The sequence below is a fragment of the Grammomys surdaster genome, unplaced genomic scaffold (genome assembly GCF_004785775.1).
Source record: "Grammomys surdaster isolate TR1022 unplaced genomic scaffold, NIH_TR_1.0 165, whole genome shotgun sequence".
Classification (NCBI taxonomy): Eukaryota; Metazoa; Chordata; class Mammalia; order Rodentia; family Muridae; genus Grammomys; species Grammomys surdaster.
Window position 1 is genome coordinate 3,993,308 of NW_021604613.1, and position 27,888 is coordinate 4,021,195.

Genomic DNA, 27,888 nt, shown 5'->3' on the forward strand with positions numbered 1-27,888 from the left:
GGGTAGACACAGATGATTGAGAAATATTGCTTTAATATTTGTTAGTTGAAAATTTGGCCAAAGGCTTTTGCAACAGTTGTTGAATGATTTGAGCAGAAATGGTTATGCAAACCTACTGTGCTTAAGTTCATAGATGCTGAATTTGCATTTAAACCTTGGCACAGTCCATAGTATGTAAAACAAATCATATATCGCATAAAAATAAATTCGTTTTCACTTTCAGACTGAAACAAAACCCTAAGACTAGCTATCTCATTAGTTTCTGGTTAGTAGCTTACATAATGTCTTCTAATGCAAAGTTCAAGTGTTTGGAGTTTGGGCATGCTGGAAACATATCGTTTTCATCATTTCCACTGCACAGACAGAAACAGAATCAGAAAAGTCAAAGAGTCAGCTCAAGTTTAACAACCGATCACAGCACGACCAGTGCACAAACTCAGTTCTCCTTGATTTTGCAGCAAACACCATCAAAACAGCCATCCTACATTCATGGAAGAGAAAGGTCAATGGAGAGGTAACACCTTCAGGTGGGAAGACTGAATCAGAAATGGGCATTGCAAACAGGGAAAGTGCACATAAATAGTGCAGAATGCATTTATGAACTGGGGCATAAACACAGTTTCCCAGAGTGTCTCTTAGGACCCAAGGCAACTTTTCGGCCCAAGCCTTCATCCGTATTACAAATACTGCTTCTTTATCTATAGCCGTGAATATAACATAAGATTACAGGTGACCAGCTACATGATTTTCTGGAGGAAATAACAAAAGCATAAAGCTCAAGAAATCAGGAAAATTGTGAGTTAGAGTTTTAAGGCTTTTAGAGATTTGCAGCAGTCCTACTCTAAGTCCCAGAGGGGAACATACTTGAATTGAGACATTCTTTTCCCCCTCAGAAATCTTGACATCTAGCATCATTTCCTGGGCTTAAATATTCCAGGGTAGTCTAGTGGCACCGTAATAGCCAGGGAAAATGCTTTTATTTGTTTCAGTGCTGATATCAATATTTGTACTACAAGCTGCTGCCTACATTTTCTGCTATTTATTTCTTACAGATCAGATTATTGGCCCAGATATAACATGTTTTCCAACGAAGTGCTCCTTGTGTTCATGAACAAATGGAAAAAAAGTTTCCATTTTAAATGTAGACTTTTGCCACATGACTGAACTAATTCATGTTACAAATATGATATGAAACCACTTGATATTCCTGCCTGTATACCTGCAGTAGAGAAGCCATGAAGGCAAATATTCAGCAAATCAAGCAACTGACCCATTTGCACAGGTAGGTGGACAAAATTAAAGCACCGTGGCCAGTTCCAGGCCAGCCTTTTATAGCTTTTTGAGCCTCCTGGGCATTACTCCTAGCATTCATAACCCTGTTTTATGGGCTGACATTAAAACAAATAGGGTAATGTGAATGAATCTTTGTAAATTCCAAATTATTTGCAGAGAAGTTGGTATTTTTTTTTTAAATTAATAGGAGATTTATTGGTAGCGCTTCTCAGGATTTTCTGCTGTGCAAAGAAACAGGAAACAATAGAAGGGTTGTGTGTGCATGTGAGTGAGTGTGTGTGTATGCACATGTGCATAGCCATGTGTGCATGTGTATGCATATTTATGTGAGCATACCTATTAGTGTGTTCAGGCATGTGGAGGTCAAAGGACAACCTTTCCTGTGGTTCCTCAGATGCTGGCCACCTTGTTTTCTTGAGACAGAGTCTCTTGCTGGGCTCATCAAGTAGGCTAGGCTGGTTGTTTGGTCAGTGAGTCTTAGAGACCCTCCGATCTGTGCTTCTCCAGAGCTGAGATTACTACTGAACATCAACTGGTTTCCGAGGATCAACTGCATGCTCTCAAATTTGCAATGTGAATACTTTACTGACTTAGTCTTCGATCCAGCTTGTGGGGGAGATTTTTAAATCAAATGAAATAGCACTTAGGGATGGTGAGGGTGTGTGGGCAGATTATAGAGCACTTCACATGATTTCATAGCAGCATCAACAACACAGCAAAGCATTCTTGAATTTGAAGCTCTCAAAGGGTTAAGTTAATGGTGGTGTCCATTCCCCAACTCCAGAGTTTTTAGCCGTTACATTTTTCCGGGGGTCCCTTGCTGCTCACGCTTGCTGGCTTCTGCAATTAGCAGTGCTGTTTTGAACCTCAGCTCTGCCACGTAATCTCTTTCACTTAATCTCTTTGAACTTCCATTTCTCACCTGTCAGATGCTTCTAATACCTCTTCACATTTTTTTTGTGAAGATGGAAGGAGACAACATGTGTGGAAAGGCTTTGTAAATTGCAATGGCTTCCACAAAGAACAAGTTGTTTGGGAATTCACTCAGACTATGTTGATACCCTTTTAGGATGTCAGTTTCTTCTTTGTGTGGAAAAATGGGTTGACGGGATACTAATAGGATAGAGAGGATTTGGTTTATAAGTCTGGATTCTTTCTTCCACATTTCAGACTTGTGCATAATATCTCAACTATTGTTTAAAGAGAAGCACATCTCTAAAAGAAATGTTTCCTAAAACTTAAGACTTCCTGAAGCGACAAGAGAAGGTGAATTACTACAAAGCAATTCTCAGGGAGAAAGACTCTGCTTGGTACTAGACCCAGAGGAGGGAGGCCCTGGCTTTTTGGAAGGTACAGAGTGCCTAGGACTTTTCTTTCTCATTGACTAACATGAAAACCAGGGGACTTTCTCCAGACACATACACACTGTCACTGAGCTCCCAGCTCTTTATCCTGGTCACTCAGAGGGAATGAACCAGACCTGTTTTCCTTAAAGATTCTCCTACCATTTTCCTGTGATAGCAGTCCCTCACAATTATGGAATATTCATGAATGAAACTCATTACTTCAGCCAGTCTCAAACACTGTATCATTGATATATATATATATATATATATCTTATTTTTTGTGCTCTAGAATTTTATAAGAAATTATTCAAAAATGCTCAGCCATACAGAAAGCTTCTTGGGATATTTTATAAATATCATGGTTGAAGATTCTATCCATTTATGTTTCCCAGTTATGGTTCATAAAAAGATCTGTGCTAAATATTTCACATATAATTTAGCAAAGTTAACTTTCTCTTTGGTCTCCAAAATTATTTTTATTCATTTTTTCCCAGACAATGAAGACCAAGGTTTCTTTCACAGAGACTGAGGCTTCTGTGCTGCCTTCTGTAGAGCCTGGGGCAGCATTGTTGCATAGCAGGACTTTACGGATACTTGTGAAATAAACTGACTCAACCATAATTTCTTTCTTATACTGGTTGCAAGGAAGCTTATGGTTAAGTGCTTTAGCAGTAATAGCCATGCTCCAGATGTACTTCTTTCCCCTAACAGTTTGGCTTTTCATATTTTCAATTTCGTTTTTAAGACCCTCATTGACTCTATAGTTTAATTATAAAAGCACTGCAAATCCTTTTTGAAAACTGGTATAGGATACCACAACATAAAATACATTTTATTTTTTAGATGATTAAAAACACAGTAGTTGAAATTTATGTTTTTTTTGAACATCTAACAAGCTATAAAATTAAGTATATTTTCACTGGGAAAAATATGTGACCATGTTTTCCAAGGCTTGATAAGATTCTCAGCTAGACAGGAACCTATCAGAAGACACATATATAGATACACATTGGACACAAAGAAGCTCAATTTTAAAATTCACTTTCCTTTTAGTGCAAGACTTGGCGAGTATGTATACACACACACACACACACACACACACACACACACACACACATACACCCACTGTGCCGTCTTCCTTGTTCACAAGAGAAGATTAATATTATCATATAGAAAAGCCAGGATGTCCTTGCTTTGTGATTTAGAAAATCCATGGGTTCGAACTTTCTGTAGTGAAAAGATAGACCTAAATCTAAGCTTATGTCTTCAACTGGTAGGGGGAGACTGGTATCAATTGGTCTGTTTCGTTTCTATGGCAGGAACTTGTCATTGGGCCTGGAACACAGGGATGCAAAGCCTTTGATTCAAGCCTCAGAAATGCCTCGGGTCTATTAAAAGAGAGAGAGGATAGGAAGGTGATTCCAAACAGCCCAAACAGATAGTAATTCTGCTTGGAATATGCTGGATTTTTTTTTTTCAGTTTTCTGGTGTGGACTATACTTTTGTGCTTATGAGGATCATAGATTCCTGTCTCTGTGCAAGGTAGACGCATTCTAGCTTCCTGCACATGTTACTTTTGTTTCACATAGTATTCTTTTATTTACTGATTTTTAAATTAAAATTGTAATCCAGTCTTTGTTGGTCCTCGCTGAAACCTTTCTCTTAGAGGTTATTACAAAGGAGGTTTAATAAATTTATTTTAAGATTCAGACTTTCTTTAAAGATGATAGCCACCTTTGTAGTTAGAAACAAATGTTACCAGCTTTTAAAGTAGGCTCAAAAATGAAAAAGGAGGGCGTGGTAAAAGTTCCTAAGTGTACAGTACTCATGCCACATCTGGAAAAGTGTATGAGTTACAATTGCTACTTCCTTCCAGTGGGAACGTCCGTGGACATTTGTTTAACAAGGGAAGTTGCTGTGACATCAAATTAATTGTGAGCACAGAGCAGACTTCTAGGCATGTGAGTCATACACTTCCTGTTTACCCTCCTTGGAGAGTTTATAACATCTGAAATATAAATTATCAGGACAATAACAGATTGCTTCTTCATTTGATTCTTTTAGATTTTCATGACTATCTCCAAAACTTGGGAAAATGAAAATCCCACAGGATGCTTGGAAATGTTGAGAAACACAATTATTTCAATCTTTTCTAATATAACGTATTTCAATAAAACTATGTATAAAAATCATGTGTAGCTGAACTTCAGGGAGGACTTGAGTGTTCAGTCCATGTTTAACTATGGGTTGCAAGTTTCAATGAACATTTTTTTTCTATATTTTATTTGGAATTTAGTAACCATGTATGTTTAAACATAGCTTTATAAATTGTTGCATTTGTTTCTTCGCTTTGTGTGCACTTATTGTCTCTCTCTGAGTGCTTGTGCATGCCCAGCATCAGTGAGGGGATGGAGACTAGAGGAAGACATGCAGGAGCTGGTTAGCTCTGCCACCTGATGGGTCCTAGGGACCAAATGCGGATCACTAGAGATGGGAGCAAGTGCTTTTACCTGATCAGTCTGCCTGATGTCCCTCAATCATGACAATTTTTATCTTACAAGACTTTTGGTTGTCAAACTAGAGAAATCTGTAGGATGCTGAGCTACCTGACCATTTTCACTGGGAAATGTTCTCTTTTCTTTCTATGTCCATTAAGGAGATACAATTAGGGCAGAAAACAACCTGCGCAGCTCATATGTGCTTAGTTGTGGGGCCACCACTGGGGAAATGGGAAACCCACATCCCCCAGGCAGAGCTACCCTCCCTTCCTCAGCAACCACCAACAGCTGGACTCACTATGTCATTAATAACAGGAACAGACGGCGGATGTGTGGTTGAGAGGATGGCAAGGCAGAGGTTATTGGGGAAGGTAGAGGTGCATAATGGTGGTTGACATGTTCAAAATGTACTGTTTAAATGCATGAACTTTTCAAAGAAAAGAATGGATAAAAATATGTTAAAATAAAAAAAAAGTGAACTAAAAATAGTGGTAATCAACATCAGAGGTTAATTGCCTGAAATCAAATCTGAATAAATTTGGGGTAGAAATGTAACGCACTGTTTTCTTTGAGAGTGATATGCAATGTGAATGGTGATGAGGGTGACAGATCCTGTATTGATTATTTCTGGTACAGATGAGTGCACGCACAGGCATCGCACAGGATGCCGATGAACCTCCAGGGTTCCTTGTTGGCAAAGAAAATCCTCAGGGCAAGACTTGACTCTTTCATAAGTCCTGTGGTGGATGGTTCAAGAATAGTCACAGATGCAACAGTTTTGAAATTTTTTTCCAAATGAATTAGTTTTTACAGGAAATATAAAGTTATTGTAAATGCACTTAATAGAAGTAGCTCATAATAACATCAAGATAGTTGTTCATAATAAAATATATATTATTATTTGGTTCTGTTTAAATCTTAAAGCATAAAGTACCACTCTCCAAAACTATATATCACTATTATATTTTATTACTTTTAGTAATTTTCTATGGCTCAACATATCAGTGGAGTACAGCTTTGGGAACACTAGTCCTGCAATATCTTTTTACAAAAATGTGCTATTATTCAAGTAATTCTGATGCATACTGTATACTGTAAGACATTTGAAGTATTTAAGAGATGATTTTAATACTGTGATTTTAAAAAAGAGTTTTTTGAGATGTATGATAAAATTAATTAAGTTGTGATTTTTGACATGAATCTATTATAGGTATTGAGGGGGGGAATGGGGAGGGGGAGGGGGGAGAGAGAAAGGTTGTAGCCATGAGTTGATATAACTGTTTTTCTTTAAGATAATTACATGAGGATTCGTGATATTATACTTCATGCATTTGTGTGAATCTCACACATTAGAAATTTATAAAAAAAGTAAAATAAAATGGCCATCCGTAACCATGAACTCTGTATTCATAGATTCAACTAACTGTGGACAAAAAATATGTAAAGTCCTTGCATCTTCAGAATGTATACAGAGAGGTTTTTTTTTTTGGGGGGGGGTTTCGAGACTGGGTTTCTCTGTGTAGTCCCGGCTGTCCTGGAACTCACTCTGTAGACCAGGCTGGCCTCGAACTCAGAAATCTGCCTGCCTCTGCTTCCCAAGTGCTGGGATTAAATACAGAGAGTTTTTAAAATCATTATTCCTTAAGCAATACAATACCATAAATATTTTCATAGACTTTAGATTGTATTAAGCATTATAAATTATCTAAAGATGACTTAAGACACAGAAGAGGATGCACATGGGTAATACGTAAATATCACTCCAGTTTATAAGTATCCTTAGATTTTGATGTTTGTAAAGGGTTGGAACCAGTTCCAGAACCCACTCTCTGGGAGATGATTTTACACAAAACATGCATATTTGTAAAGACTGTATAATGGAAAGAAGGGAGGAAAGCTGGGGAGAGCAACTGTTTATGGTAACACTTCCTAAACGTACTGAATACTAGTCTGTTCTTCTCAAGAAGTATCTGATACTATCTCCAGTAGAGATGTGGGGATGGTTATATACACATATAATAGAACCAAAGTTAATATAGTGCATAACTAGTAGTTTCAGGCATTTAGAATATGTTAGTCTTATCTAGATGCTGAAAACATTAAGGCATAATATGCAAAAGTTAAATTCCCCTTAAGTCCACATTCTGATATATGCAAGTAACTAAAGGCTTTGTTCATGTGTAAACATAATGACAACTATCATTAAGTAAAATAATGAAGTCAGAAGAAAAAATGGTAGTATATATTTTGAAGGAAAAGAAGCAATTGATTTGGTTTGAGTATTAGTTATAAAATTGATTACAAGTGTTCAGTAGTTAAATGAAAAGTTGTGTTTAAAAATCCCTTGAATCTGGACTTGGTAGTACATGTCTTTAATCCCAGCACTAACGAGTCAAAGGTAGGTGGATCTCTACAAGTTAGAGGCCAGCCTGGTCTTTGTAGTGGTTTCTAAAAGAGCCGGTGTTACACAGAGAAACCCTTTCTCAAAACAGCAAAAATGAATGTGTGAATAAATAAATAAATAAATAAATATTCACTGAATACTTTTATAGAACTCAATAATTTTATTTTTATAGTTTTACCTTAAATTCTCATAAATTATAGCCATCTGATAATATGCTAATTGTATTCCCATCAATTATTTCTCACTGTAGAACAGTTATGTTAGGTAGCATTTTTATTACTCAAAGTAAGTTCCATAGTTGCTAAATAAGATTTATACTATCACATAAAGTTTATTATAACTTTGCATATCTGAGAAGCTGCATTCTAGAATCTAAATAAATGAGACATGTTAGTTTCTTTAAAAACTAAATTATGCATGAATTTTAACTCTGTATCTTCACAGTAGCCTGTGTTAGTTTCTGCAACTCTCTTTATTTCTATCTTGTCAGAGATCAGCAACTTTCCACTGTTGACTTTTATGAAAATTCAAACAAGAACATTTGCATTTATTAGAATATACTGCCAAACCTTGCATTAATTTCCATTGATGCCCATTAATTTGATAAATGTTTTGTCATTTGTACCATTTACACTGTCAAAACAAGTTAATTATATCTTACTGACATCTTTGACAATTGCTTTAACAATGACAAAAAAGTGCCTTACTTGGTTCAATAAAAATTCCCTCTTGCCCACTGAAAGCTTGAACTAAGAAGGGAGATCAGTGCATGCTCAGGTTAGGACCAGCAGTAACTGAACAGTGGTACTCAAGGCTCTCAGAAACAGGCGCTCATCCCAGTCATCGGAAATTTTACATACCTGCATAATCTGTTCTTGCATAATGTCCATCTTCAGATTTAGTGGTTGTAGTTGTGTTATCTATGTTAAAAAATTAACAATAAAACCCAGTTAACCATTTGCTACATATCTATCAAATTTTCTCTTCCAATAGTACCTTCATTTCTTCATGGTAGTTAAGGTTTGTTGCTTTCCTCAACAACAACAACAACAACAATAAAAACAACAATCCATTTCTAGTTTTGAGCACTCTATGCAAACAGATTTTTAATGCACGTTTATGTCTAAGTTATAGAACAGTGTCAGCTTTCTGAAACTTGGGACAAGAAGACTCAGAACTGTAACTGAGATACAATGATAAAAGAAAAATCAAACCCAAGTTCCCTATGCCAGTTTTTTTTCTGAATAACAAAAACAGAATATTCTATCCTGTTCGGCTTTTAAGGTTGTACTTAAAGTATTTCTATCAAATCAATACATAAAAAGAGCAATTTGCTTTTAATTCTAAGATTTCTAATCCATTTAAAATTCTTGACTAGACTTCTTCTTTAGACTTTGCCAGGAAAATTTCTGCTATCTTCTGAATACTGGCTCCTGTGTTCATGGCCCTGTAACAATACAGTCCTATTATATTGAAAAAGACATGCACTGTTGCTGATGGGCCCTCAAACACCCATAATCAACACAAATTCTACAGCTGACTACACGATCCATTGTGAATCAGAACTGTCTTTCGGAAATGAAATAGGTGCCTAATAACGAGTTATCTTCACTTTTCATTTCTGCACAGAGACTAAAAACATTTTTTGAAATGAAATTTTGCTATGAACATTACCTTGACATCGACCCAGAGACATGACTTCAATTTTCTCCTGTTTCTGACATGACGCTTCTTTGATTTGACATGCATTATCATAAGACTTCCCATCAGAAGCACAGAGGGGATTGAAGTTGGTTTGAGAACAGTCAATGTTGCACACACACCTAAAGGAAGAGCAAAATAAAATGCAGAACATTAGTAGTGATGTTACCACACTGTAAGTAAAATATGAATGGGAGAAGTGGCTAGCAGGGCAAAATGCAGAAGAATCAAATTGTGCTTTTCCAGAGAAGTTCTGCCAGCTTTCTGAGATGAAATGTAACACAGAACTAATAGTAAATAATCCAGAGAACTCAGCAGTGAATCAAAAATAAACGTGCATAAACATCACGGGACTGTTTGGAGAATACAAATAGGCTACTGCAGCAGGATGGCTTCAGAAGTGACTCAAGTGCATTCCTGCACTTGCTTCATTGGATGGCTAAACGGGGAGAGCTTGAAAAAAATGTCCCAGGAGCCAGTAAAACAGAACGCAATCAAATACACTGTTTGGAATGCTGTCAGAAAAGGTATTTCTCCAGCACAAAGGAGAGCATGAATGAGGAGCAGTAAATGAGAGCCTTCAGTGGTTCTTAGCCGTTTGGAGTGCCACAGATGCCCTTCCAGAGTGAAGGGAAAGACGTAGGAATCTTCTCCGAAATGCTCACACCCTATAAACAGCATTTACACGAAATCCCATGGGGTTCTCAGGTTTCTTTCTGCACATCCCAAGGTTCCTTCCCAAGGTACACAATTTTTATTTTAGGCTCTTATTTTACACAATAAAGTGACAAATTCAAATTGGTTGCCACTTATGGTTTTAACATTTCTTTTCCTATAGGATAAAGAAACATCTGGTAAATTAAAGAGAATTAGATCATCTAAAGCACAATGAAACACTGTAAAACAAACTCTATAAAATTATTTTTCAATGTTCCTTTAATTCTCAGTTTTATAATTTACTTTGTTATTTGGAATATTATATTTTGGTTAAGAGTACTTGCAGCTCTTGCAGAGGAACTAGCACACACATGGTGGCTCACAAACATAGGCACTTACAGTTTTAAGGAACTTGACACCCCCTTCTGGGCTCAGCGGGCACTGTATGCATGTAGACGCACATACATACATTCAGAGAAACACTCATACTCATTAAAATAGTACATGTAAATAATTAGTATATTACATTGTTGGTATGTGCAAACTTGTATAGAATAAAAATTTTAAATATTTTTATTTATATTTGTATTCATTACTTCATATGTTCTTCTTTAAGTTGTGAATCACAATTTTACTTCTGAATACATTACATGTGCAAACATACACATGTGTGTATGCGTGCGTGCGCGCGCACACACACACACACAATGATAATAGTAATTACTCATTGCATGATGGCTATTAAATTCATTGATTTATTTAAACTTCATTTGTAGCAGCCATTACACAGACCACTATGTTAGAAAATACATAAAATCAAAAAGCTAATAAAGTATAGGACAGATACACACAGATGTGATATGTGAGGCTCAACTGTCCCCCTTTTATACTGCAGCCTGCAAACTAGGACTGCCCATAGAACGTTAAAATCATATGTTGATAAGCAGATTCTTGTGCTCTGTGGAAGCTGAGGTCCTGCCTAGAAGCCTAGACTTCTTAATTCTTAAATAGTAACTCTGGGAACTGAAGATTCACTGCCTGAGAATCATGATTGATCAATGAAACCCAGCAAAGGCCCTTTTATATACCAGGTAGTTTCAGGATATAGTCTTGAGACCATCTGTGTCAGAATTACACAACAGCTAAAAATATGGGCAGGAAATGCATTAGTGTGCTTAAAAATATATTTTTGTATATGTGGAAGAATTTCCCTAGTAGTACTTGATTAGTTTTTTATTCATTTATTTCAGAAATAGGACAGGTGGCAACAGTCTAAATCCTTAACTTCTCCACCCCCACCCTGGGTGGCATTCTCTGTCTGCCATGATGGACAGGAGCTCACTGTTGTTGCCTCTTAGCATCTGAAGATCTGAGGTCAGGAGCTGCCCGATATCACAGAGGGTGTGTGTTTCTCAGGATGTACCTGAAGAAGTGGCTCTAACTATTGAGCGTACCTAAAACACTGCTCTTAATAAAAACAGAGTGGTGAGGCCCACTTGCCTCATCGTGCAGTGACAGTTCCTGATATTTTAAAGGTGGATTAGGTTTGAAAACTTCAAAACTTTCAAACTTTCAAGTCTTATAAAACTTTCCAGTCTTATAAAGCTTTTATGCAAGCAGAAGAACGGACTGAATGGTATACTGCTTTATCTGTCTATGAAAACAGCAGCGGCAGTTTGACAGAGAAGCTCAGGAATGAACAGCTTGTCATTGTACTGGAAATTAAAATTTCTGAAATTCATTTAGTATCAAACTGAAAGATGAAATGAGAACAGCAAGGGGGAGAGACTATTTCAATGAGTTGAATTGCCCAGAGTCAGCGTTTCAACTGAGCTGCAGCACCTCACTGACAATTGTTTAGCGCATCTGATAGGATGCCGTCTCCCAGGAGTCAGTCCCCAACTCCACCCTATTTGACTCATTTGACTTCACTCCACTCCTGCCATTGTTCAGTCCCAGTGTCTTTGAAGATTTGCTTCTTATTAACTCAAATAACTCAGTTTTAGAAAAAGAACATATGTCATCATTTCATTATCACCTCAAAAGGAGGTCAGATTCCCTTCAGTGAAAGTGAGATGTAGTTTTCCTAAATCTCCAGAATCTAAGCTTCATAAATGCATGCACCGAGCTGGTCTTTTGCCATGCTCTTCACTACTCTCTATACAACCGTATAGCAATACACAAGCAAACACTGGAAAGTTCTATCTTCTTAATCTCAAGATTAACTCAAATTGGAAATCTATGAAATTATCTCCCCCCTCCTTCCCTCTGTTTCTCTCTCCTTCTGTCCCTCCCTTTCTTTCCTCCCCCCTCCCTCCCTCTCTCTCTGTGACAGAGTCTGGCATACTCCAGGCTGCCATGAGAGTCACTGTATAGCTATGACCTTAAACTTCTGATCCTCCTGTCTTTACCTTTTATGTGTAAAACTATGGGTCTATGCCACCATATCCTATTTTATGTAGCATTCCTGATTGAATTAAGAGCTTGGCGCATGGGAGGGACAAACTTTACCAAATGGGCTGCTTTCCCATCTCTTTTCCACTTTTTAAATAAATGGGAGAAGCTTCAGAAACATGGTAACGTGGCTCAGAAACTATGTGGTATGAGGAGAGAGAACACTGGGTGGACTTTGAAGACCTGCTCTATCTACATTTCCATTAAGTCAATAAACTCTGACTCTATAGCCATCACTTACTGTATTTTATATATTTAAGTTTGTTAGCTTCATAAATTACAACAAAAGGCAGGATTCTAAGACCTTACTCTGAGTTTCTGTCATGCTATCCCCCTCTTTTTTTTGGTTAATGACTGATTATCTTTGCTGTCTTCATTTTATTCAGTATTTTAGGTATGCTAAAATTTCAATAACTACATGTTGATAAACAAATAGAATGATTGAAGTAACTACTTAATACTTTGCAAAGACGGGCAGCCACTATTACTATCTTCATCTAATAGGTAAGAAAATTGAGTCTTGGGGAAGCCATACAGCTTGTAAGCAGAACATAATTTTCCATCTAGGCAGCCTGACGCCAGCGGCTGCATCATTCTGCAAATTGAAGTTCAAGGAAAACCAAGATGGATGCACATTCATATTACTACTGATGGAAGGGATACTTTGGATGAGTCGGATTTAAAACGTGATGCTGTGTCCACTCCTCAGCTATTTATTACAATATTTTTAGTTTATTTTTACTCTTAATCTTTTGTATTACCAAACACAATATCAAAACATTTTGCAACATTGTGCACACTTTGTTGAGTGATACTTTTGAGAAACTGTGAATCGATGCCAGCCATTAGAATGAATTACTAATCTAATGAGTATTGAGTTAATCTTACCACTTAAAGCTATGAAACTTGGCCAAATCTAAACATAACCATATGAAAACATACAAGTCACCGGAATCAACTCAAATGTGCCTGTGTGTGTGTGTATAAAGTTGAGAGCTTTAATAATCTTACCTGAGTTTATGCTTCCTGGGGTAATATTGCTTTCTTTCTTAGCAATGATGAATCTGTTTCTAGGAGGCTCATCCACCTCACAGTAGCATGCACTGCCTCGAATAAATAATGTTTTTTATTTTTATTTTATATTTATACTCTTCTTTAACCTTTTCAGGATCAAGGTATCCCATTAATCATTGAATTTAGCACAGTGCATTAGAGCAAATCTTCAATTAAAAAAAACCTTTGTTGAATGAATTAAAGGGATGTACTTGGAAGGAAATCAAGAATACAGTCAGTGTGTCTCAACACCAACACTGATTAGAAAAAAATTAGAGATGTCATAAATTAAAAGGCCTCGAAACAGGAGAGGAAATGGGACCATGGAGGGTGATGAGTTAAGGAACATGGGAATGGTAGCACATTCTCTCAGACGACAGTTTGCTACATGGAAGGAACCTGTATAACCAGTAAACAAAACAAAACAAAACAAAACAAAACAAAAAACCTGTAGGCTATTAACACAAGCAAACCAAAGCACTGAGGTCTTACGCTTAACGGGCTGTCCCAACTTGATGTCCTTTCACATCGTCATCATTGAACAATGCAAAGTCAATACGAAAAACTATTCCTTACTCTCCCATTTTTCTATCACAAAACTTCTGTTTCTAAGCTCACACAGTCTCAGGTGCTCCTTAGTTTACTAGTCATAGCAAAACTGTTCCAAGATCTGGTCTTTTTTTGGTCTCTGATACCTCTGTTCTGAACTTGGAAAGGATAACTAGCAATAAATTAATGCAGCTGTACCAAACCATGCTGTTTGGTACATGAGTCATGGAGAAGGGGCTGTAAGAACCCAGGCTCTCAGCTTCCTTGTTTGTCTTTTCACAGCGGAAGAAAACACAATACTGATCTTTGATGACCCCAGTGACATAGATATCTACTTGTGACAGGAGATACTTTCACCAGCCAGTCACTGCTTACATTTTGTGATATTTTGGCATAGTTTTAGGTATGGATATAATGTGAACATGGTAGTAGTTTGACAGTTCAGTATCTTTTTTCTTACACAGAAATGAAAGGCATTCATTTTTAAAATAGAAACTATTCCTCTTCCCTGCTTTTGGCAAATAATTGCATTATTATTCATCCTGAGAGGAGTAACTAGTTAATTACAGCATGCCACAAGCATTACATGCAAGGCCTGGATTTGGAGGGCTGAGCACCGCACACATGCCTTTCAGGGTTTGGTTTTGTTTTGCTTTCTTTCCTTTTCTTCCCTTTTTTCTGTGTATCTCAGTCTTTTGACATTTTGACACTGCGATTATATAGATCTCTTTTCTTCTAAGCTACAAAGACAAAGAATCAGTCGTACTTGAAAATAATAATTTTGGGGTCTCTATGTGAAATGACCCCCCCCAACTGCTTCAGATACAGTTAACACTGAAAACCTTAGCTCCCTGAATCACAGAGAAGGAAAGAAATAACTGCAAACGTGCACAGGATGCTGTAAAAAGCCTAAAGTATAGGAACTGAGCCGTGGTACCTATGATGACCGGCATACAGTTATAATTGGCTCATGAAGAGTTGCGAAGTTTGACATTAATTTAGTTCCCTGCCTCACTGAAAGGGAGGATGGTCTACAGTGAGTTAAATGCATTTTTCCATGTGTTTAGGAATGCCTGCCATCTCCTAAGTGTGAGGAAGCAAACCCTGCCAGCTCACAGATTACTTATTTATGTGTCTGGTTTGCGGTCGCCCTCTAATTTCACTAGATTTTGTTTCATCTATTAAACATGGCTGACACATTCCTTTCTCAAGGTCCTCAGCTCAGTGTCCATGCCATATTTTGACTGTCTAACATTCCTAATCCATTTGAAAGCACCCAGTTGCATAGCAGCCCAGAGGCTGCCTTTTTGTTTGTTTCCCTTGAGCCTGTCTGTCTCTGGGGCTATGAAACAGACCCACTCTGGCCTGGCCAGTAAACGAGGCTCTGTCTGTGCTTGCTGTGATGGACGGCTGCATTACATTAATAACGGTAAAACAGCATGTACCTCTCATTCGAGACTCTTGTGATACTTTAAACCCATTTACTCATTAGCTCTCATTTTTCCTTTTGATGGAACTTGATTATGAGTATTTTTATCTGTAAAGAAACTTCAGTGCAGGAATGATTCTGAATTGTGAAGGGGAAAAATGAGGAAAGAAATGTGAAAATGTCCTAGAAAATTAAGCTTTATATATGAAGGGCAGAAAAATGTCAACTGAGAGTAAAGCTGGTCGGTCTCATATTGTCACTCTTTTTTTTTTTAATGGTCATGGCAATTCTTTTAGTTTAAAACCTAGGAGCAATATCCATCTCCATAAATATTACCCAGGACACACACTGGAATTTTAAAAGGATGATAAGGCATGTTTTAAAATTAATATGTGTGTGTTTTGCCTAAATGTATGTCTGTGCAACACACACATGCTTGGTTTATACTGAGACCAGAGTAAAGGACAATGTGGCTCCTGAGTGTAGAATAAGAATAAGAGAGCTGTGGCCTGCCGTATGGGTACTAGGGCTTAAACCTGGGTCCTCTGTAAGAGCAGCCAGTATTCTTTATTACTGAGCCATATCTCTCTGTGTCTCTGTCTCTGTCTCTCTGTCTGTCTCTCTCTTATTGCCTCTCTCATTAATGGTCAGGCATATATTATATGTGGAAATGGCTTATTTGCTATTTATGTTGATAAATTTGTAAGGAAATAAAGAATCATAGAAGTTGACCTACACTGGGGAAAATCTTGGAATATTGAGACTCATTGACTGGATAAGAGCCAAGAATATAGAGATGAAGAATCTTTCTAATAGGTGCTGCCAGAACTTTCCAAGAACAGAATCTTGTGTTAAATGGAAGGAATTTCTGCAGAGATGGGTGCCCACACATCAGTCTGTTCAATGTTGGGTAGAGACTGTGCTATATACTTGAGATTTGGTATTAGGCCTACATACGACATAGGCTTGATTAGTTACTAGCAGTGTGGCACTACATTGATTGTTTAACTTCTTCAAGCCTTAGAATCTGCACCTGTGAAAATGGAGGGAATGTAGCATTGTGGGGACTAAATGAAGTAATTCATATATTCTTTGCTTAGCAAAATTCTGTAAATTTCTGTGACAAATGTTGATCATCATTAACTTTTCCTACCTAACCAGGACTTCTAAACCTGGATGCAGATGAATGTTTTGTAGAAAAGTTCAGAAGCCCAGGTAATTGGGCTGAAGCCCAGAGGATCTTTGCTGTTTCTGGTATGAGATCCAGGGAACTGGATCAAACACTATGGGTGATTCTGGTGAGTGGTCTTGGGGTTCTGATTAGATAAAATATACTTTTCTACCTTTCATGGCTACCCAGGGCATTTCCCTAAGTAAGATTCAACTTGAGCCCATCTGAAGCAGAGGGCTAGAGTGGAGCTCTCCAGGTAGCATTTGGAGCCAGAGTTTCAGCTTTCCAGTCTAGTATAGCATGGTTCACCCACTGAAACATCTTAGCTATAGCTGGTTCCACACATCCTTTTCTTTCACCTATATAGTAGCCTAATGAGTTTGGTAATGTTTTAATACATGTCATTTAGTGACACACTTTTAAAAGCTGTTCTCCCTATGGTACATTCTTCAGATTCTGTGGGGAAGTGTTATGTGACAGAGATACGTGATTAAATGTCTTGGTTCAAAGCACCATGGAACATTCATCAGAATTGTTTCAAAAAGTAAACCAAGACCAGCTAGTGAGCAAGGAAAGGGAGCTGAAGTGGCTAGCACATTCCTCTGTGCGTGGGTCCTTGTTTTATCTTCTTCCTGATCTTTCTGACTCCCAAGATGAAGAGGAAGAGGTGGAAAGTGAAATGTCTAGAAAGACATAGGTAGTATTTAGATGGGGACAAGTGGTGGGCAGAATGACATGGGGGAAAGAGTGATGGAGTGATGGAGTGACGGAGTGATGGACTCAAGTCCTGGGAGGACAATGAGCTGATCCGAATGAGCTCTTTCCTTTGAAAGGGAAGCACAGCTGTTCAGGTATATTGAAAGGGAACTCAATTCCAATCCAAGGAGTGGCCTTTATCTTTTGGACAAGAGTGAATCCTGAAAGCTTTCTGAGCTCAGGTTGAGGAGAAGGTCAGCATGCTTGAAGCTGAGCTTCCAAAGGATAATGCTAGCTACACTACAATAGACTATGAGTTAGAGCCACTAACGACAAGGCACTGTGATATAGAGGGGCAAGGACACAAAGCTGAGCAGTGATACACTTGTTATATAGAAGAAAGGGAAGAATCAATAGGTTTAGAGGATTGCTACTTAAGACAGAGTGCAGTATTAAGGAACAAATATGACCACAATGTCCCTCCTGATCTATTTTCCTTGCTTTCTTTACTGTCCCACATTGTGATCAAAATTCGAAATCCAAAGGGACAGACAGACAGACTCAGAGGAGTTGAGCATGTGATACAAGAAGGATTTCCTTCCTTATGTTTTTGCTGTGGTGACAAGGACAAACCAAATTCTATTTAATGGTCACATCAAGAAAACAACAATAACCACAGAAGAATCATTCTTTGTATACCCAGCGTGGCTCTTGGAATTAAAATAAAACCCAGTAGGAATGGACACTTAACTAATGACAATGTTTCAGTGACCAAAGGAGGGTCTTGTAGCAGGAAGCACTTCCAGACCCCTCCTCCATGCACAAGATAGAACCATTGCAAATGCACATTATTGATCTGTTGTCATGGATCACAGTTGCCCCCCTTTTTTCCAGATTGTTATTTTTCCCCTTCAAAGCAGCTGCATTTATATCTTAAAATAATCAAAGTAAACAATTCCTCTTCCTCTTGTACATCTTTAAAAATATCCTGAAGGAAAACGCTTCATTAGCATTGCATGCACGCTGTTTGCCATCAAGCCTGAAAACATTCAGTAACTAGCAGTGATTGTGGTCACCAGGAGTGTGGCTGCTCTGCCTAGATGGGCCTTAACCAAGAAGGGTTGAGATGGCCAGAAGTGTGGCTGCTTTGCTTGCATGGTCTTTATGTGCACAGAGGCAGAATGTATGAAATTTGGATTATCAAAAATTACATTAAATATTAGTGATATAATGGGCTAAAACCTCGACTTTTCACCTCATGTCAAGATCACATTGAGTGTTATCTTCAAACAGAGTTCTGGAGTTCCCATCCCACTTCAGCTTGTACTGTGTTTCCTCTTTGGATTTGAAGCTGGCTCTCTGGCAACACTTTCTGGCAACTAAGAAAAAGCTCTCAGGAGCACAAGTATATGGGCTTCATCATAGCCTAGATTTCCAGGAAACTCCATTTTTCATCTCCTGCCCTTGGATTTTATTAATGAGAGACAAGAAACAGGACATGAATTATAGTTCTACATTTTGCTAAAGATGTTAGTTTGAAAATTTTGTCCGTTACATTGTTAAAGCAGTTTCTACTTGTCTGGTTAATTTGTATTTCCTTCTTTATAAGAAGATCCAAGACCATTTCTTCGGAGGAAAAATAATGTAGTCTCATCTGACGACACGTCTAGTTTATTTTTGGTTTTAGGATTTGTTTTAATTTTTTTTAAATTTTATTTATTTTAATTTGTTTGAGTGCTTTCCTGCCTATCTGTGCATCACGTATGTGCCTAGTGCTTCTGGAACCAGAAGAGGGCCTTCAATCCCCTGGAGCTGGATTTACAGGGCAGTTGTAAACTGCCATGTAGGTTCTGAATATCAAACCTAGGTTCTCTGGAAAAACAACCAGTGCTCTTGATGGCCAAGCCATTTCTCCAGCTCTGACATATCTATGTTTTTAGATAAACTTGTGCCACTAGATCTGGTTATAACTGACATATAAGCCTGCTGCTGCAGTCTCAGGAGACTGAGACACTAAAATTATGAGCTCAAGACCTGTCTGATCCATATAAAGGGTTCAAATAACTTATTGAGGACTTTGACTCAAAATAAAAGTAAAAAGGGGCTGAGGAAGTGGTTCAGTGGTAAAATATTTGTTTTGGATGTGTAAGATGCTGGGCTCCATCTCTAGCACTTAAACAAAAACAGAAACAAACCAACAAAAAGGCATATTCAACCTTTCTTTATTCCTTAGCTATGCCCAAGATCAGAGATAAGCAGTGAGTGTGTGTGCATGGATACGTTGCATGCATATGTGTGTAAAACGAACAACTCAGTACAGATATCTACTGAAAAACGTCCAAGATAGAAATGCCAGGTAGCATTGCAGTCTCCTTGTCGTGAGTCCTCATGGAATTGATGAGCAACTGACAATAATGTTTTTGTACCCACTGTTTTCTCATAGTCACAAAGCTCATGCTTATGTAATTGAGCACTGATTAAATTATGCTGGCATTAGCTAATTGCACAATCAGTGCTCATATCAACTGGGTTTCTTTTATGATCACCCCATGCTCCAACTTTCCCTTATGAATTTGCAGGTCAATGTTACACAGTTTTTTTTTCAAAATAATATTTAGGGGTGCAGAGGTGGCTCAGAGGTTGAGTTCTGGTTCCTCTTTCAGTAGATCTAAGCTTGATTCCCAAAACCTTCATGGTTGCTCACAACTTTCTTTAACACCAGTCTTAGGTGATGTGTTTCCTTTCTCTGGTATTCTTAGACACCAGGATGTACAAGGTAAACAGACATACATGGAGGAAAACACTCATAAATACCAAATATGTAAATAAACTATAAAATAATATCCAAAATGTTATAACATGTGATCATAAATTTTATCACATGATTAAGGTAGGAATCATAATTAAGGCAATGAGATGCCTGAATTTTATGTTATATTTCTTCAATCAAGGAAGGTATGATGGCATACCCCATAAATCCTAGAGTGGGCAGAGGCAGGTAGGTCTCTGTGAGCCCCAGGCCATGCTGGTCTGCTAAAGAGATTCCAGGATAGTCAGGGATCCATAGTGAGATGCTGTCTCAACAATAATAGAACAAACAAACAAAAAAATCAGAAAAAAAATAAGCTGGAGGCTTTTATTTGTTAAATCCACTCAGGGATGAACAGAGGTAGATTACTTCTGAAACGTTCCAAATATTTAATAATTCATAAGAAAAAAATGTTAGTTTTTGATGTTTTTATGCTAGGTAAATTACCAATCTTGGTACTATTCTTGTTTGCACTGACTTTGAACTCTCTGTATTTCTGGAGTTTAAACAAAGTTTGTAGAACTCTGTGTGTGTGTGTGTGTGTGTGTGTGTGTGTGTGTTGAGATTCCAGTGAAATAAGGTAATGTTTCTGTAAAAAACTGCTTAAGATTAAAATTACATCTCCACAAAATGACTTTCAACCAGTGTTTATCACATGAAAGACTCAAATCTGTGTCTTTCCTGTTTTTTCTTTCGGTATTTGCCCGCTGTAGTGCTGTGCACAAGAACACATGGTGGCATTTAGTTTGCAAGCTCAACCCAGCCATTCGTCATTAACTTCCTGCAGTTTTCCCGGTGAGACTTGATTGCTCTGCAGTGAGTCTGGAATGAGGATGTGGCTGTGCTGTCAGCCAGGAATAGTTGTGAGTTATCCCCAAATCCCTGGGATGAAGAACTTTAAGTAGAAATGCTTGAACATTTTCCCTGAGGCTTTCTCAAATATTAGGCTTTAAAAAGTAAGAAATGGTAAAGAAATCTTGTTTTGAAAAACAAAACAACAACAAAGTAAGAAAAGTCAGGATAGGATTGGGTGTGGCTGAGTGAATAAAGTGGACTTGAGTTTGGATCTCCAGAACCCATCTTAAAGTGGATACTGTAGCATACATTTATAATCTTGGGGAGCCAATGGAAAGATAGGAGACAGAGAAGGGAGAATTAGCTCCTAGCTTCTAGGAGCTAATGGGCCAGCTACCTTGGCATATAAAATGGTAAATCATAAGGTACCCTTCCTTAAGCCATATGAAAGGTAAGGATTAACACACACCTGCACATCTACACATCTACATGTTAACACACAAATACACACACATATAGTCACATATACATAAGCAGAGAAGTGGGTTCACAAATGGCTCCCTCACAAAGTTTCACAAGGCCTCTTATTGGAGGTCTTTGTGGGTCTGCAACTTTGATTGCCATCCTTTTCCTCCACCTGGGAACATACATTTGCACTTGCTACAGATCTTACTTAGTTTAGTGCAGACCCATAAGTGATTTTGAGCATATACTTGGTATCAGTTACTGTCCTGATCTAAACATGAGAATGACAAACATGGCCTCTGTGATCCCATCCAGAAACAGGGATCACAACACAAGGAGTTGTGATATCCATGATACAGTGTCATCAGTCCCAGTCCATGTAGGTGTAAAGTAGATACTGAGGGCTCAGAGTTCTGTCTGGAGGATAGTGATAAAGGGCTTCACAGACGATCTGATGCTAGACTGAAACAGAAATGGTAGAAAGATTTCCATAGATTTCTAAGGGCTTGTGACAAGAGGCTTCTAAGTCCTTTTCTCCTACTGAAGAGTCCAACTAGCACGGACTCTCATTTTCCCCCACCTGTTGACCTCTGTATGTTTACTGACTTAGTATCCAATAAACCAAAGCCTGTTTCTCTTCTGAAATTCTTCTTGTTGCTGCAAGAAAACAACATTGTAATTATTTTATTTGGGATCCAGAGACATTGGGTCATATCCTTAATAGACCTTGCTGATTTTAAGATTCACTTTCTAGCTGTGGATATGTGGCCTTGGGATACCACAAGTGTACCTGTCGTGATCTTTAAAACACTCCACTTCCTTTCTTCATAGTTAAGCCACCAAAAGTTTCTGTTTATTCAGTCCATCTTGCTCTTCTGAGGCCCTTGTTGCCTCTGCTGATGTTTCTCTGCTGAAGCCTCCACTAAATGAACTGAGTATTCATCTGCCATCTCCAATATCCAGCACAGGACCTAACACATAATAATCATTCCATAGATGAAGAAGCCATGGAGGATTTAGGTTTGATTTTATAGCATCATCCTGATACCCACTCATCCATGGATTGCAGATGATTCCTAACTTGCCAGGCCCAGTCATTCTTTGTCTTTTGGAACAGTTCCTTCCTGATGCTACTTACTGTTTCAGGCTGCTCTCTCCTTCACCTTCTTTACACACAGTAACTTAATCCCCAATATGCGTGTTCACTTATCTTTGCAATTTAGTGAAAAACACATGACCATAGATCTTATACTTAGGGCCTTGGCCTATTATTGGTACTTAACATATGTGTAGTGAATCATTGTCTAGACTGAGTTAAAGTCACAATTTTACAAGCCACAGACTCCATCAAGAAAACAGGACCCAGTTTATCACATATGCAGAAGAGGCACCCTGGGATACAAGGGGAGAGGAAATAGTCACCTCTATGTAGTGTTCTATGAATAAGTGGGTTCTGCTGCTTTCCTTGCTCCAGAAAGCTCTTTTTGCATTCTTTATTCGATGACTCTAACTATCTAAGCTAGCCACCACACTGCACTTGCTTCCCCTACTCCTCAATTTTGATTAAAGAAATACTCAGTGTGCGGACTAATCTACAGTCTGTAAATCCAGGGCTGCTTTTGCCACATTTGGGAATGCACATAAACTGATGTCTCTTTTAGTTATATGTTTTAAAATATTAATAGCATCTCCTTGTATTTTAATTTAAACATGCGATAACTAACTCTCATCTAATTTTTAATATTTCTATTTATTTTCTCTAAAGCATAGATGCCAGTTACTTATTTATCTAATGATTTAGAAATCTTAGAAATTTGTTTGAAATCTTAGAATATCACCCTAGTAAGACATTTTAACAATGCTAATATTTATATAGTTTATTTAATGTATATGTGTACACTATAGCTGTCTTCAGACACACCAGAAGAGGGTAACAGATGCCATGAGAGATGGCTGTGAGCTACCATGTGGTTGCTGAGAATTTCAATCGGGACCTCTGGAAGAGCACCTAGTGCTCTTAACCTCTGAGCCATCTTGCCAGCTCCCCAACAATGTTAATTTAACTCCTAATTGTTTGTGGCCAGGATTTGTTCTTCATTCTTTTTTGCTTTCTCTTTTTTTACTCTTCTTAAAAATACTCAATAATCTGTATATGTAGTCTAAGTGTTTAGGAAACATTTTTTTTGTTGCTGTTTGCGGATCTTAGATCTCAGCCTTTAGCATGAAAACATCCTGAAAAGGTTCAAAGTCTCTGATAATAATATAGGAAAATGGCTTTACATATTGACAATGTAAATGTGCTATCTATCTATATATCCATCCATCCATCTATCTATCCATCCATCTATCTATCTATCTATCTATCTATCTATCTATCTATCTATCTATCTAGTTAAATAAAACGAATGAGATAGCTCTGTCTTGTACTTTGGGACATGATAGAAACAAACTCAATTTATAGATTTTTAGAAAAAAGTACATGACAACATGCGTAAAGCAGCGGTGAACTCCTGCCTGCCATTTATTTTTTCATGGTAGAGTTATTTGCTAATGGCGCTATTCTTTTTATTCTAGTTAAAATGTCTGCATTTCTGCTCTTAAGCATGGCTGTACAAAATGTTCCTGCTCTTGGCTTTATCTCAGTAGACTTTAAAAATATTTTTATCAATTCTTTGAAACTTTCGTACAATATACTTTGATCAGTTTCACCCCTACTTATCCCTGAAGTCCTCTGAGACCTTCCCAACAAATTTCCTACACCTCCATTTTGTAAGCTTGTTTTAGAGTCCAATTCAGGCTGCCGGTATATTCCTCTGTTGCAGGGATATCCACCTGTGACTACTAACGGCCACATCCACATAGAAAACAGACGTTTCTTCCTCAGAAGCCACCAATTAGCCATAGCTCCTCAGTTAAGGGTGGAAACTTGTGACCCTCTTTCCCTGCATGCTAGCACACTGACTGGCTTGATCTTGTGGTGGTTATGTGCAGGCAGGCTCAGTTCATGGGTGCAGACGCCTTGTCTCCCAGACCTCTGGCACTTAGAATCTTTCTGCCTCTGTCTCTGAAATGGTAGCCTATGAGCCTTGAGAACAGAACGATACAGATGTATGGCTGAGCACTTGCTGTTCAGACTTCGACCAGTTGTAAGTTTCTTCATTAACTCATCGCACAGAGATACTTTGTGTCTCTCTACCCATTACCCATAGATAAGTGCAGTTCTCAGACCTTGGGAGACTTTATATTGCATAATCAAATGAGGGGTTTTTGTTTGTTTGTTTGTTTGTTATAGTAAATGGCCAGCCACTAGAGAAAGATAGTTTCTAAAAGAGTATTTTGAATTACTTCTAGTCGAAAACTATTTTAACAAAACTCATAAACCAATGACTTACTAACAAATTCAGAGTCAGTGTCAACTTTGATCTAAAACTGGGCAACATGCTCACTATTTTAACAATTCGGCGAGGACTGTGCAGATGGCTCTGTGGGCAAGAATACTTTCTGTGCAAGAATGAGATTGAACGCCTAGCACAAAGGAGAAAAGTCTGGCATGGCTGCATGTGCTTTCGACACCATTATCATTTTGAAATAGCAAGCCCAAACACACATTTTCCTTCATTAGTTGCCTTGGTAATGGTTCTTTATCACAGGGATGGAAGTGACCTGGCTCAAGGATCATGGGTCCATCTCATTGGAGGCTGCCTCTTGCCCTGGCTCTCTCCTGTCTGCTTTTTTTCCTCTCTGTCTACTACAAAGCTAACAGATCTAATCTACCGTAGCTTCCTGCTGTGCCATTCTGTAAGTCAAGCAGGAACTGAGACCTCAGAATTGTGAGCTAAAATGAACCTTTCCTCCATTACTGTATATCTGTCATATATATATATATTTTCTTCATATATCTGTGTCAGCAAACAAAACAACATCAAATAAACAAACAACCACAGAAACCAGACCCACCATTTCCTATTGTTACAAAATATATTTTACCTTTCTACTTAAATAAGTCAACTTACAGTTGATTACAATGTAAAATGGAAAACTAGGTAGTAATTTTTGTTTGTATCTTTGGGTAACTCCTGCTTTGTTACCCAGATTTGGGGCCTGGAATATTTATAATAGGAAAATTATTTGTCTTGCCATGCTGGAGGAAGTGCTTCTTAAATATGAAACTTCAATAAAAGCTAATGTGATTTAAAATACACAAGCTATTTGTACAGATATAGGATGACTTTGGGCTGGGGAGCTGGCACAGTTGGTAGAGTGCTGGAAATGCATGTAGGAGAAGCTGAGTTCAGCACTCGCATAAAAAATGGGCACATATTGCAAAAGTTTCTAAGACTAGTGCTGGGCAGGCAGAGAATGAGGGATCTGGGAACTTGCTGGTCAGTCAGTTGAGCCAGTCGTTGAGCTCCAGATTCAATGAATAATTCAATTCAATTATTTTTCCTATTGCTGTGATAAATTAACCTGACCAAAGCAAAAAAGAAATCATGTATTCTGGCTCAAGTTCTAGACACAGTTCATTACTGGGGGGAAAATCATGGAGTCAGGAACTTGAGGAAGATGGTCCCATTGTGGAGATAGGGATATTCATGATCATCTGACTTGCCTATTAGAACGTCAGTCTAGGATCCAAGCCCAGGGATGTGTTGCCTATGCAGATACCACTTCCAGTCTCAATGAACCTAACAGAGAACTCCGTCACAGGTGGATGTACAGGCTAGTCTCCTAGCAGATTCTAGAGCTTCTCAAGCAACAGTGAGTAATAAGAACTAATGAGAGAACACGTTTCAAAAGTATGGCACAGCATGATGAAGAAAGGAACTGAACCTTGATTTCTCTGTTTACATGCTCACACGTGTATGCACCATGCCTGTACACACACATGAGCACACCAAGAACAAGTATGCACACATATACACACAAAAGAAATGTGTCAACTTTAGCTTTGTGTTCATAGTCACTTAGATTGTAGCAATGTGAAGCATTAAACATAATATTCTAACAGCAATTATCACTGTGCAAACGGGAATCCAAAGGTATAGGAAATTGGCAAAAGAATATATGCATTAAAAAAAACACTCCCTGGTTATTGAAAAAATATTAGACTTTTTCAGATTTAGGATAGTAAAATACTCAGGAATGAAAACCAAAGGAAGATGAGACTGTGCTTGTGAATAAGCAGGGGAGAGAGAGGGTCTCTGAGTTGCTTTTCTTGTCCTACCCTGCCTTTCCTAACTAGTGTCAGATCACACTGCAGCCTGATAGGCACTCTTAAAACATATAGCTCAAACCACCACTCCTTTGCTCAAGATCACCCAAAGGTGAAAGCAAAAATATACATTTTTTCATGGTTTATGCAGTGGGTTTGGATCTTAATAATCCATAAGTCACTTCTTACCAATGTTGCATGCCCTTCCTACATCATGCCTACAAAGGGCTTTTCAGCGCTCCTCTGACCTTTGCTTCTGCAGAAAACATTTCTACTTGCTGCTCCTTCCTGAAACAATCTCGCTTGCAATACTTAGAAGACTTAAAGTCTATTTTTTCAGGTACCCTCCCTGGACTACCCTGAATCACCACCATATTTGTCTTAGTACCCTGCTATTGTATTACATATCTGACCTTCCTTTGGTTTCTCTCTTCTCATAGGATAGATAATACGAGTCTAGATCACCTTGTCTGCCTTGCTCTCACTATTGCACTTTTGCTCCAAGAAAAATGCTGGGCACACAATAGAAACATAAACATTTGCCAAATACATGAGTAAATAAAAATCACATTTCCAACTTAAAAATCTGCTTAGATTTCACTAATAGAAATAAACTTTTAATTTGAATTATACAATTAATTAGGTCAATGCATGTTTCTTTGCTTCACTTATCAAGAAAAGTGTTTCTTCATACACATAATAAATATCCATTAATTTTTGTTAAGTACTTAACTCATAATGGATGTGCAGTGAATATTTTTTTAAATAAATAGGGTGTTTACATGTATAAGCTATTAGATATTTTGGCATACAGTCAGACCAGATTGACCTCTCTGTATTGGGTAAAATGGGTTAGTTTAAGTATAATGATGACTTTTGTGTCCCAAGGATCAATTTTCATTAACTAATGTGAATGGGAGGAATATTCCACACTCTGAGAGCTCTATTCCAAATAAAGCATAAGTAATTAGCCTTTTAATTATCTTATTTTATTTTAGGTTTTATTTTTACCTGCATTTCCATATGAGTGTTGTCCATGTGTGAGCTATGAATACAAGTGCGGGTGCCCATGAGTGCGGGTGCGGTGGTGGCCAGAAGAGGGCATCAGCTCCACTGAACCTAGAGTTTCAGGCCTTTGTAATCCCCTATTGTAAGTGCTGGAAATTGACCTGACCTGGAAGCAGGCCTTCTGGCCAGCTCTGTCTGTACTCCTAACTGCAAACCCTCTCTGTATGTTCTCACATTAATATTTGTATTGTAGAATCATAGTTTTATTGTTGCTGTTGTTTTACTGTGATGTTCAGAATAGTGAAGATTCTGTTTGAACCTTCTTATTCTGAATAAAATCTCAACAAT

General features: G+C 38.0%; 1 protein-coding gene and 1 long non-coding RNA gene across 2 annotated transcripts in view; one reads left to right on the plus strand and one right to left on the minus strand.

Annotated features, from left to right (window-relative positions):
• Tmeff2 (transmembrane protein with EGF like and two follistatin like domains 2) overlaps window positions 1-27,888 on the minus strand; it is a 253,052-nt gene that overhangs the window by 40,363 nt on the left and 184,801 nt on the right. The window contains exons 6-7 of the mRNA XM_028765682.1: window positions 9,216-9,364; window positions 8,402-8,461 (exon numbers count right to left, since the gene is read on the minus strand). Of these exons, the coding sequence (XP_028621515.1) occupies window positions 8,402-8,461; window positions 9,216-9,364 (209 nt within the window). The remainder of the gene's footprint in view (window positions 1-8,401; window positions 8,462-9,215; window positions 9,365-27,888) is intronic.
• On the plus strand, window positions 1,091-10,043 carry LOC114619754. The gene is made up of 2 exons (XR_003711215.1): window positions 1,091-1,282; window positions 9,171-10,043. It is a non-coding gene; the product is annotated as an uncharacterized LOC114619754 (long non-coding RNA).